This window comes from Saimiri boliviensis, chromosome 14 (assembly GCF_048565385.1).
Source record: "Saimiri boliviensis isolate mSaiBol1 chromosome 14, mSaiBol1.pri, whole genome shotgun sequence".
Taxonomy (NCBI): Eukaryota; Metazoa; Chordata; class Mammalia; order Primates; family Cebidae; genus Saimiri; species Saimiri boliviensis.
Window position 1 is genome coordinate 6,656,619 of NC_133462.1, and position 11,932 is coordinate 6,668,550.

At 51.1% G+C, this 11,932-nt stretch overlaps 1 protein-coding gene across 2 annotated transcripts; it reads right to left on the bottom strand.

Annotated features, from left to right (window-relative positions):
* Positions 1–1,436: 1,436 nt before the first annotated feature.
* On the bottom strand, positions 1,437–11,932 carry CEACAM18 (CEA cell adhesion molecule 18). Of its 2 annotated transcripts, XM_010332142.3 has the most exons (7): positions 11,753–11,932; positions 9,873–10,220; positions 8,261–8,533; positions 6,366–6,641; positions 4,805–4,940; positions 1,804–1,864; positions 1,437–1,516 (listed from the first exon to the last, which is right to left on the bottom strand). In XM_010332142.3, the coding sequence occupies exons 1-6, from the start codon at positions 11,802–11,804 to the stop codon at positions 1,846–1,848; spliced, it is 1,104 nt and encodes a 367-aa protein (XP_010330444.3). In that variant the 5' UTR covers positions 11,805–11,932; the 3' UTR covers positions 1,437–1,516; positions 1,804–1,845. The 2 variants fall into 2 exon arrangements, 1 of the variants encoding a protein (XP_010330444.3); XR_012513760.1 differs by having other exon boundaries at positions 1,481–1,516; positions 1,804–4,940.

Below are 11,932 nucleotides of genomic sequence, written 5' to 3' on the forward strand. Positions count from 1 at the left end.
CTCCGCAGGAGGCCAGGCTTTGGGCTCAGAAGGAACCAACTGCATTGGGTCCTGGTGTAAGAGGGAGTTTGTGCAGAGTACTTACCATTTCTACCTCAGTTTTCAAATTTGTAAAATAGAGACAGTATAATATCTTACTATGGGCCGGGCGCGGAGGCTTATGCCGGTAATCGCAGCATAAGAGAGGCTGAGGTAGGCAGATCACGAGGTCAGGAGATCGGGACCATCCTGGCTAACATGGTGAAACTCAGTCTCTACTAAAAACACAAAAAATTAGCCAGGTATGGTGGCGCGTGCCTGTAGTCTCTCCTACTCAGGAGGCTGAGGCAGGAGAATCGCTTGACCCCGGAAGACGGTGAGCTGGGTTGGCACCACTGCACTCCAGCCTGGGCAAGAGAGCGAGACTCCATCTCAAAAAAAACAAATACTATGGAGTTGTTGTCGGAAGTTAATCAGATAAGTAAACACCAAATATGGTGATAATTGAGTACTAAGTATTAGATGAAGGTATGAAAGAGATTTCAGCAAACTGCTCATGGGTTGAATGGAGGAACTCCTGGGTCTCTTTCCTGGACTCTCTCTGGCACCTGCTGGCCCCACTGCTCTACTCTGACTCCCTTCTCTCTCTCTATTTAGGGACCCCTAATTGAATCCCAGGCAGATGACAGCCCCCCACACCAGGCTTCCTCAGCCATGGCCGCCCCCTCCTCAGAGGCAGGAGGCATCCGCTATGCATCCCTCAGTTTCCATAATGTGAGGCCCTCAGTATCCACAGAGACAGGAGGCTGCTGGCAATGAGTACTTGGAGATAAAGACCCTTTAAAGTGAGAAACTACAGAAACTCGGGCCAGTTTGAGGATTCACAACCCCTCCAGCAAAGGAGTCCTGGGCTGATTCCTGTGGAATTAACAGCCCTCCATGCTATGCAACAGGACATCAGAGCTTCTTCCTCCTGTCGGATTGAAAATGCTTGCCTGATGGCCAACCTCTCCCTTTACCCATCCAATCAATCACTCGCCCCGGCCTCTGGTGCCCACCATTCTCTTTACTTCTCTGAGGTCGACTATTTTAGGTTCCAGATATAGTGAGATCGTAGGATATTTGTGTCTCTCTGTTCCTGGCTTATTTCACTCAACATAACAACCTCTAGGTTCATCCACGTTGTTCCAAATAACAGAATGATGTATTTGGATTAGCTGAATATTTCAAAATAGCTAAAAGAGAGGAGTTTAAATGTTGTCACCAAAGAAAAGTGAATATTTGAGCTGACAGATGTGCTCATCATGCCGACTTAATGGTTCCACGGTGCCTCCGGATGCAGAAACCTCACTGGAGCTGTTCAGGTTACTCAGCTACTCAGAGCAGAGCTGGAATTTAATCCCTGCCTGATTCTGAGGTCTCTTCTCTCACCCAGCACTCAGTGAAGCAACCAATGAGTGGGGACCCCTTGGCCTTAAGTTTGCAGCGTTGCTGTTGATTCCATGGGTGAATATCTGAAAAGCTGGAAGCACAGGAGCTGAGGGAGGAAGTGCCGTGGAATTAGAGCCCAGCTTTGCGCATGGCCCGCCCTGGCCTGCACCCCACTGGCCAGCTCTGATTGGCAGATGGAGCGCCCAATGGTCACACTGCTCATGACGTCATCCCCCAGTCCCAGGCCGGGTCTGCAGACCTCCCATCAGAACCTCCATCTCCAGACCTTGATGTGATTTGGCTGAGTCCCTCTCTTGTCAGTCACCTCCAAAGAGACCCTGGGCCCTTTCCAGCCTTGCTGACCCCAGCCCTTCTCCATCACCCTCTCCTCACCTGTTTGCCCGCTGGTCTTGTCCTCAGGCCTGAGAGGGACACTCAAGTGGCCCGATTTGTCCTATGGGGAGAAATCAGGGAAGAAGTCACATCTCAGATCTCTAAGAAACACGGGAGAATCCTGGGTAGAGAGAGGTGAAGGGGCCCAGCTACCCAGCAAGCCCAAGCCCAAACCCAGTCCCTCCCCACGTGGGACCCTATGGAGGAGATGGTCTGGGGGCTTCACCTCTGCACTGAGAGTTCTCAACATCCCATACTCCTAAAGATTTCCAAGGGCACTGGAGGAAGGTGCCATTGTTTGGGGAAAAGAGGCTGGGTGAAGCTGAGGAAGGAGAGGGCACTGCTGGTCTAATTACCAGGGGTAACAATAACGATGAAGGTAGTAATTTATTTCACACTGATTCTATGCCAGGCACTTGTAGCTTATGACAGGGTTACCTTTAGCCCTCCCAACAGCCAAGCAAGACAGATACATTGACCCCATTTGTAGATGAAGACATGAGGGTCCAGAAAGGTAAAGTTACTTGCCCCAGGTTACACAGCCAGAACAGAACAGAGGCCAATATTCCCAACCTGGCTTCTCTGACTCCCAGACCCCTGCTCTCATACCAGATTGGAGGTCTCAGACCATAGAGACCATGGCACCCTTGAGAGGAATGGTACAGTGACATGGTGTAGGTTTTTTGGCTGTGAGGAGGTTGTTCTGTCAGACCAGGGGGATCCTTCCAGGTGGTGGAAGATGAGGTGATTCAGATCCACTCTTTGAAACCCTCTTGAACTTTCTCGAGTTAATCACAATCCGTTTGGAATTGCACGTTGAATAATATGATGGCATTAATAATAATATCTGAGATTTTATGAAGTGGTTACTATGTACCAACCCTTGTTCCAAGGCATTTACCAGAAGAGCTTACTTTATCCCCATAGGAGATATCCCTGTGAGGTTGAAACCAGTATTGATCCCATTTTGCACACGGGAAGTAAAGCACACACAGGCTTGAATGCCTGCTATGTCACTGGATGGTCAACATTATAGGCTCTTTGGTGAAGGGACCACGTCATAATCATAAATAGGCTCAATATCTAAATACTAAGATCATTTCACATGTATCTTCTAAAGTCTTTAGATAACATGTTAGTGAAGACCCATACATGGAGGCTGTGTGTCTCTTCTGCTCCACCTTGCCCTACCGTTTATTCTAGGAAATGCCACTTCTGTGTCTTTTGGGTGGTATCCAGATCCAGTCACGGTTAAAATCTGAGTAACTGCAAGGTGATCTTTGAGGGAGGGAGAAGGGGAGCGGGTGTGACTGCTGAAGGGAGGGTCTAGATCGTGGTAGCTGGGAGAGCAGCTTGTTCATCTTTTGCTCATCAGAGGCCCAAGAATAAAGCCAGGAGCTTGGTGAAATATGGGGTGACTGAGAAACCAAATGAGGAACAAGTGAATGAGTCACTGAGGTTGACTTAATGGAGACATCCAAAGTGAAACCTTGGAGGTCTCCATCAATGGCTTTGAACACCAGGATAGAAACCCCTGGAAACTTTTCGTCTGAAGAAATTCAAGTGGAAGGAGGATCATTATGTACAGAGGCACTAAAGCCCACTCTACTTTTAGGACTCACAAAAATGTTTCAGTTTCTTCTAAAATCAGAAGAAAAAAGCTAGATAAAACCCACCCTATAACTTATACATGTTTATATCAACAGAGAGGTAAAATATAGTTTTTAGTATTTTTATAGGGGAGGGGCCCACAAAAGCAAATGGAGTCTATTTACGGGAACAAGGAGGGAGCCTGGAGGCCTGTCCACACGAGTTCCCTTCCCCACTCCAAACTCTGGCACCTTCGTAACCCTTCTGAAGAATGTGGTTCCAGGTCTAGGAGGGACCTGCCCCCAGGGAGGATTTGCTCTAAGGCAGGTGGCCACTCCTGCTCAGCTGAATTCTCTGAGACCTTGTGTCTTGAGACCTCCCTTGAAGACTGGCCAACAGCCCTGCATTTCCAAGACCTTGCTGACCTCCCAGGCTCCTGTTTCTGCCATTGACCTGAACCTCCCCCAGGTCATGGCCACTCTCTCAGTCTGCTTTTGCAATCCCCTTTTCTCTGCTGTTCCCTGAATATGAGAATTCTGTTTCCGCTCTGAACTCTGTTCTCTTCCCATGCATTGGAGTTCCTGGGGTTGCCTCCCATGTGATCTTTGTAGTGTCTAGAGACATTTTTGGTTTCCTGAACTGGGGTGTTGGTGGTAGTTACTACTACCGTCTAACCGGTAATGGCCGGGATGCTGCTAAATGTCCTACAAGGCACAGAACCGCCTTACTGCCTCCCCTTCCTCGTCAGAGAATGATGGTCCCAATATTAATAGTACTGAAGTTGAGAGACTCTGGTCTACTTTATGCTGAGAACACTGCAAGTCCCTTTATCCTCCAAGACGTGTCTCTAACCCCCACATCACCCTTCAGGCAGGAGTTGCTCCTTGCATTCTTCAGGTGGGCTGAGGATGAGCTATGAGAAGTGACCTACCCAAGGTAGCCTAGCCTACAGGTAGCAGAGCTAGGGTTTGAACCCAGACCCTAACCATCCCACCACTCAATCTCTTCTCCCCGCATAGTCGACTGCTGATACCTATTTCCCCAACTTCACTTTGTAGCAAGGGACAACTATGTCCCAGGAATTGACATGCACACTTCTCATTTTTTTACCCGTCCCTCTAGGTAAACCTTAATGTCCATTTGTAAACACAAAGAAACTTCTAAAGAGAAGGGAAGTTGCTGGATGAAACCCCACAGCTATTTAGAAGCATGGCTGGCTGTATACCTTCCCTTGCTCCCATCAGCTTCAGGTCCTGGAAGCTGAGCCATCTGCCCCAGATGATCCCTGACAACCCAGTTCCTGGCTTATCCCTTCCCCTCTGGCTCTGCCTCCCGCTCTGGAGGGAGGTCTGGCCCCTGAGGCCCAGCAACCAACCAACACCGCACCCTTGACCCAGAGCAATGAGGGCACCTGTTTGAGTAGCAGTTGATCAGAACGTGGATCAGGACTCCACAGAGGTAGACGCCAGCCGCCACTGTCCACCCGATGAGGAGCACCACTGTGGGTTCCGAGATGGAGAACTCTTTGTGGACAACAGGTAAGATCTCTGGAAGAAGAGGACACTGGGGGTCAGGACCACGACTCACCCATTCATGTGTTCACTCATCTCTTCACTCAACCACATACCTGTTCTCCAAAGATTTGTCAGCATCTATTAACAGCAAAGCACTCTTCCCAGTACTAGGGATTCAGCAGCCAACAAAACAAACTCCCTGCACCCATGGGGCTGACATTCGAGCTGGGAAGTGGACAGAGGACAATGAAGCAAAGAGATGTCTCAACTGCAGGCAGCCATAAGTGAATAAAGAAGAATAAACCCTCGTAAGGAGAGAGACAGTGACTGGAAGGGGGTGACACAGTGTCATTAACTCATTGCACAAATGTTCACTGAGCACCACCTATATGCTAGGCACTGTGCCAAGCACTGAGGACAAATGGCAAACAAAAATCTCACCCAGCGTCTGCCCTCCTGGAGCTCAGAGTCCAGGGGAAGAGAAGAACGTGAACATATGACTTGGAGGGCTGCATGCACACATCGTTTCTGGTGCATAGTAGGTGCTGACAAAGTGGTGCGATGTGGCGGAAGTCTGCAGACCACATCCTGTAACGTTTCCTGGACTTTCTTGCACAGTTTTATTTTACTCTCATGGCACCCTTTTCATGCAGGGATTCTTATCCTTTCATTGCAGTTGAGGAAACTGAGTGTCAAAATGATGGAGCTGCTTGTCCCGGGTTCCTGGAGATGGGCAGCAGCAGAGTGGGGATCTGGACCCAGAACCTTGTGCTGCAGAGCCCAGCATTCACCTGCGCCATTCCTCTGCTCTCTCCTCGAGCACGTCAGTCTCTCTCCCTGATACAGAGGATTTGCTGAGAAGATGCTTTCCCCATTTACAAACTCACTCCCAAGCCAGGTTTCTGACGCCATGGCCATGCTAAATCTCTGCCCCCCTCCACCCGTCCCATCCCTGCATCTTTTTAGTTCCTCATCTTGGAGCAGCTGAGGGGAGCAGTTGAGGGTACAGGCTGTGGGTTCAGCCCGCCTGAACTTGAATGCCACTCTTCCATGGGTTATGGAGCGATGAAGCCTTGAATAAAACACTCAGACTCCATGGGGCTCAGTTTTCCCCCCTGTAAAATGGAGGTGATGCTAATCACATGCACTTAGTCCATGGAGAGATGGTGAAGGTCATGCAGGTTAGAACGAAGGCAGCACACAGTAAGTGCTCAGCCAATGTCTGCCACTCTTATCCCCCTGGGAGCCACCCTGGCTCTGATCTGAGGACTCCAGAGGATTCACACAGGAGGCAGCTTTGAACCCAGACCTCAGAGGACGGGGAGATTTCACCCAGAAGTTGTGATCATGGCATGGTAGGGTGGAGGTGACACTCCTGAGGGTGGGCACTGCCTAGCAGGGCATGGAGGCAGGGAGATGTGCAGAGCATGAGCCAGGAGGGGGAGCTGCTGCACTCACCGGGGGCCTGGATCCTAAAGTCCCCATAGAAGGTCAACTGTGTCACAGGGTTCTCCACGATGCATCGGTAACTGCCCATCTGCTCCCAGGCCAGACTTGAGAGATTCACTGTTGCATCTGAGACATTCAGGAGGGAACCGTTGTGGATCCAGCGGTGCTTGAGAGCCGGCAAAGAACGGGCGACACATTCCATTTCCACCTGGGAGCCGATCTCAGCTTTCATGATGCCATTAAACGCATATGGATTGCTCCTCAGCAGCACATCGTCGGGCCCATCTGTAGAGACAGGGCAGGAGGCCCAGGGCTGTGGTTCTGACCCTTCGGGGGTCCCATCTCATGCAGAACTTCCCCAGCCAGGAGGTTCCACACAGCACATCTCAAGCTGACCCCTAGACCCACGCCAGGCAAGGCAGTTGTGTCAACAATAATAACCAGAGGAGCGTCTTCCATAATGAAGGGACTACTGGGAGCCACCCCATGGTTCCCTTCACATTGTAAGAAAACTGTAATCCCAGCACTTTGGGAGGCCGAGGCGGGTGGATCACCTGAGGTCAGGAGTTCAAGACCAGCCTGACCAACTTGGAGAAACCCCATCTCTACTAAAAATACAAAATTAGCTGGCAGTAGTGGCACATGCCTGTAATCCCAGCTACTCGGGAGGCTGAGGCAGGGGAATCACTTGAACCAGGGAGGCAGAGGTTGCAGTGAGTCGAGATCACGACATTGCACTCCAGCCTGGGCAACAAGAGTGAAACTCTGTCTCAAAACAACAACAACAACAACAACAAAAAACTGGTGGAGAAAAAGCAATCACAAGGGCCTACTGTGTGCCAGGCACTGTTCTAAGCCCTGTGCCTGTCCCCACATTTGTTGAATTCCCAGAACAACCCATGTGACTAGTTAACACTATTGACCCATTTTATTGGTGGGAAAAAATGAGGCTCAGCTGAAGAGGCATAGGACTTTATGACTCCAACTAATAGAGAAAGATCGAGCCAGTCTCAGGGCCCAGGAGCCACCACCCTGAGCAGCTGCAGCCTCTGGACCCTGGGTCTTGGTTCCAAGACTGACCTGTAAACAGCTGTGTGGAGGTCAGCAATTGTTCACCCCTCAACCCAAGCTTCCACGGGATGGGGGCCATAGCCTGTGCTTTAGGAAATCTGACAGACCACTAGAGGGTTCCGGATGTAAAAGTGATTTTAAATGTTTGATTATGTTTTTCAGTTGAAAGATTAGAAGAGTTTATTAAACTCCGTGAGCAGTCCTGGAACACTGGAAAGAATCTAAGTGTGGATGCATTTATAAGTCCAATGTATTAGATTTACAAGAGCTGTCTGAGAACTTGTGGGGGTCTTTTTGGGTTGTGAACTTGCCCGGGTAGGCAGCTGAAGGACTATAAAGAAAAAAGAATGTATGGAATGCATAAATTTAAATAAAACTTTTAAGGGAGCGTAGTCTGTTCAATTTCAGTGAAAGAGAGTGATGGTGAGTATACTAAATTTAGGAGAAAAGAAAGAAATTGATGAGCAGAATTTGAAGGCTCGAGGGCTTGAAAACTTAATAAATTGAACATCAATTTAAGAAGCAATCATTGTAGTAGTCCCCTCTTTACACAAAAGCAGACCTCCACAAAGGCACACTGACAGTTTCTAATCTTAGAAATGGAGATTGGAGTCCCCATTTCAAACTCAAGTGTACCATGGTACTGAGTAGCGAGGACAGCTCCTGAGTCCACAGGGCTCAAGAGCTTGAGCTGATTCCAACCCAGATCAAGCGGACTGCAGGCTGGCACAGGATGTCCCCTCTCTCCAGCTCGACGTGTGCTAACCCATTCGTATCCCCAGAAGACCTTGAGCCCACTCCTGGCTTCAGTCCTGGAAGCCCAGACCACTCACAAGACACAGTCAGAGAGATGACTTCGCTCTTCTGGAAGATGTCTGGGAAACTCTCTATCGCACACTGAAGAGTTCTCTCAGTACGCCTAATCCTGAGGATGACGAGGGTCTTGCCATCTGGGGAAATTCTCATCCGGTCACTGCTAGATATGGGTCCATAATTCACATACCACGTGATGTTGGTGGCATTGGTATGGCAATTGGCAGCCACGGAATCCAAGTTCTCTACCAGGGAGGTGGCGTTGACTGAGAGGCTCGGATTACTTTCCAACTCTGAGAGAAGCAGGAAGGAGAAGACAGTCAGAAGTGGGATCTGCTTCCCCAAGCTCTACTCCTCTCCAGGGGACTTCTGGGCATGATGGAGAGACGCTAAGAGCTGTTAGATAAGATCTGGCATCCTGGCAAGGGAGCTGAGAAGGGCAGAGAAGTAGGCACAGGGCAATGAGGCTGCCGAGGTGTGGGCCTTTGCTGTGGTGTCTGCTGCCGTCATGGTGAGCTCTTGGCGTGAACATGTGGACTAATCATTGTTTCTGAACCCCCAAGCCAGGACCCTCGTCCAGGAGCCGTGAGAGGCTCTGAGTGAGAGGTGGCATTTGGCTACACAATACTGCTCCATTATTGGAGTCCCATTCACTTCACGGATACTCCAGCGCTGCAACAGACCACAGTGGTAGATTCCTCCCCACTCTACAATTGAGGAAACTGAGGAACACAGAGGGAACACAAATGAGGTTTGTAATTGCAGCCACTGTCAAATATAGGACTGCTTGTCTCCCACCTCTATCCTCCCCTCCCCGTCAAAGCCCCCAGGAGCTGTCCATGGTACACAGGATTCCAGGGCTGCTCCCTGATTTCCACTCCTGGTGTCATGCCCTGTGTCCTCTCCTTTTCTCAAGTGTGAGGGGGACCCAGGAGCTGCTTCTAACCTGTGGAATATGACAAAGGCCAATGAATGTCACTCCCATCATTACCTGATGGCATGTAAGCCTCTGTCCTAGCAGACACTCCAGCTGGCCTTGAAGACACAAAACAGCCATGGTGTGAAAAGCCAGTGGGCACAGCCACGTGGCAGGGATTTCAACAGCTTCTAGGACTGTCCAAGGGTCCTAGAGACCAAGGGTCTCTGTCCAACAACCAGTAAGCAGCCTGCTGGGCCCTCAGTCCCACAGCCACAAGGAAATAAATTGAGCCAGCATCCTGAGTGAACCCGGAGGCATTCTTCCCTAGTTAAGCCTCCAGGTGAGACCACAGCCCTGGCCAAAGCCTTGTGAGACTCAGAGTAGAAGCCTCAGCTCAGCTACACCCGGTGTTTTGATTCAGCCATGTACCTGGGCTGTGGGCCCCCTGGAAATGATGCAATAATGAAAGGGTACTGTTTTAAGCTGTTAAATGTGTGGCTCTTTGTTATGGAGCAGTAGAAAGCTGATAAATACACTGATAATCAATTCCAATACTTTGAAGGTAGTGAACATCCCCCGCCTGCCGAGGCTCCTGTTGTCATGCAGAGGTGGGTGAGGGAGGGGAACAGGGTGATCTCTGAGCATTCACACTCCCAGGGCTGCCATGTCTAGCTCTCCTTGGGAGTCAGGAAGTGGGGCACCTGCTCACCCACCTACAACCTCCAGCCAGCCGGTTGCTCTTTGGGTCTCATTGCTGGCAACCACTCGAATGGTGTAGTTTCCTGTGTCATTTAATGCAGTCGGCCTGATCACCAGGTCGCCTTCCGTGTTCACCCTCTCCCTGCCAGTGTACATGGGCCCAGGCTGCCGGGTACTGGGCAGTTTGTAGTTCATAATCATGTTTCCCATGCTGTCGTTCGCACCCCGGTACCAGCTGTATTCCTGGACATCCTCGGGGACGTTGTCCACGGCAAGGATAGTCAAATATCCCTTTATCCCCAGTATTTGGGTGATGAAGATTTGGCCAGAGGCCTGGCAGATCCCGCAGGCCAGCAGACTGGCTGAGGAAGACAAGGAGAAAAGACACAGAGAGATCAACACCGTCCAGGGAACGATTCCCAGAAACACTAGAGAACCAGGCAAGAATTTCTGGTTCCTGGTAGAGTCCCCAGCCTGTCCCCTCCTGTGCCTCCCCTCAGCCCCTGCCCTGGTCCGTTTTATCCTTATCTTCTCCCAAGCCCTCCTCTCTGGCCATGTAGTCTCCAATCCATTCTCAAGTGACAGTTATTTAAATCTTAATGAGCCCAAGTTGTGCCTCTGCTCTCCTCTGCTCAAGCACCTTCTGTGGCTCCCCGGTGCTCTTAGGATAAAGTCCAAACTCTTAGGTGGGCATATGAGACACTCTCAGCCAGAGTTGGTATTTGTGACTCATCTAGCCTCCTTGTGGAGCTCACCTACCCCATCCTGTTTAGTTATTCACTCATGTATCTATGTAGTTATGTGTCAGAAGATATGACTGCCATGCTGTATGCCCCGGGCCTAAACGTAGCTCTCTTGGTGCACCACACCTCCTCCTAACTCCAGGCTTCGCACAAGCTGTTCCCCATTCCTGGCACACTGACTCCTCCCCCCCTCTTCATCTGCTGACTCACATCTACTAATCACTCAGGTCTCAGCTTGGATGTCTCCTCCACCTCAGCCTGGGTCAGGTGTCCCCTCTGAGCTCCCCCAGCTCCTCCTGGGCTCCCCCAATCCCAGCCTTGACTTCTGGGGGTCCTCAGAGTCCGGTCACATATCTATATCTTGCCCTGGACTATGGGCTCCAGGAGGGCAGGGCTGCCCTGTCTCAGTCACCACTGAGTCCCCAGCACTCCTAAGCACAGGCTGAACACCAGGGGAGCTCAGTGATGACTGGGTGAGAAACACTCCCCTGAGATTGTCCACGTGTCTTTGACTTTGCATCTAAATTCACTGGAGTGGGTGTGAATGGAGGTGGGAGCCTGTTACCACATATGACACGGAAGGTGTCCACTGCCCTCTGAATCCCAAGTCTGAGCCGTGTGGAGGAGGCAGAGATGCCTGAGCCTCCGGTGCCAGGCCTCATGTGCAGACACTGGACCTGTTCAAGGACAGTACATGTGGTAAAGCAGGACAGTCATGTTCTTTGGCGGCACAGAGCGTCCGGGGCAAAGGTGAGGGGCTGGGAAGGGATCTGGCCTGAGAGGTGGGGAAGGGGATGGGGCCGATTGGGGCACCCGGTGGGACATGAGTGCAGGGAGGTGAGGGTGAAGGTTCCTGGGCATGGATAGAAATGCAGGGTGAGTGTGCGTGTGTGTGTGTGTGTGTGTGTGTGTGTGACACCACATCTGTGGGTCTGTACAGGGCTGTGTCTAGGGGCACGCTGTGCCCAGGTGTGTGAGCTCATGAAAGTCCTGCTGAGGCTCCTACCCCCTCCCCTCTCCCCCATCCCTGCTCTGGGAGTTTCTGGCTGTGCCCCTGGATGGGGATGGTCCCAGCCCACTCCTCCCCACGCTGCTCTCAGCTGCCCTTCCCTCAGTCCCAGGAAGCTCATCCATCATCCAGCGTCTCTTACCCACGAGGAAGAACTCCCTCCACAGGCTCCCTCTGGGTCTGGAAAGGTCCATGAGTTGCCTGGGGTCCTCCAGGACGAGGAGGGGTCCCTCCAGAGACGCAGTCGCCTCCTCTGCTCCCTCACAGACCTGTTTCCTGGCACAGAGGCTGCCAATCTCCCAGCCCTCGGATCCGCCTTTCC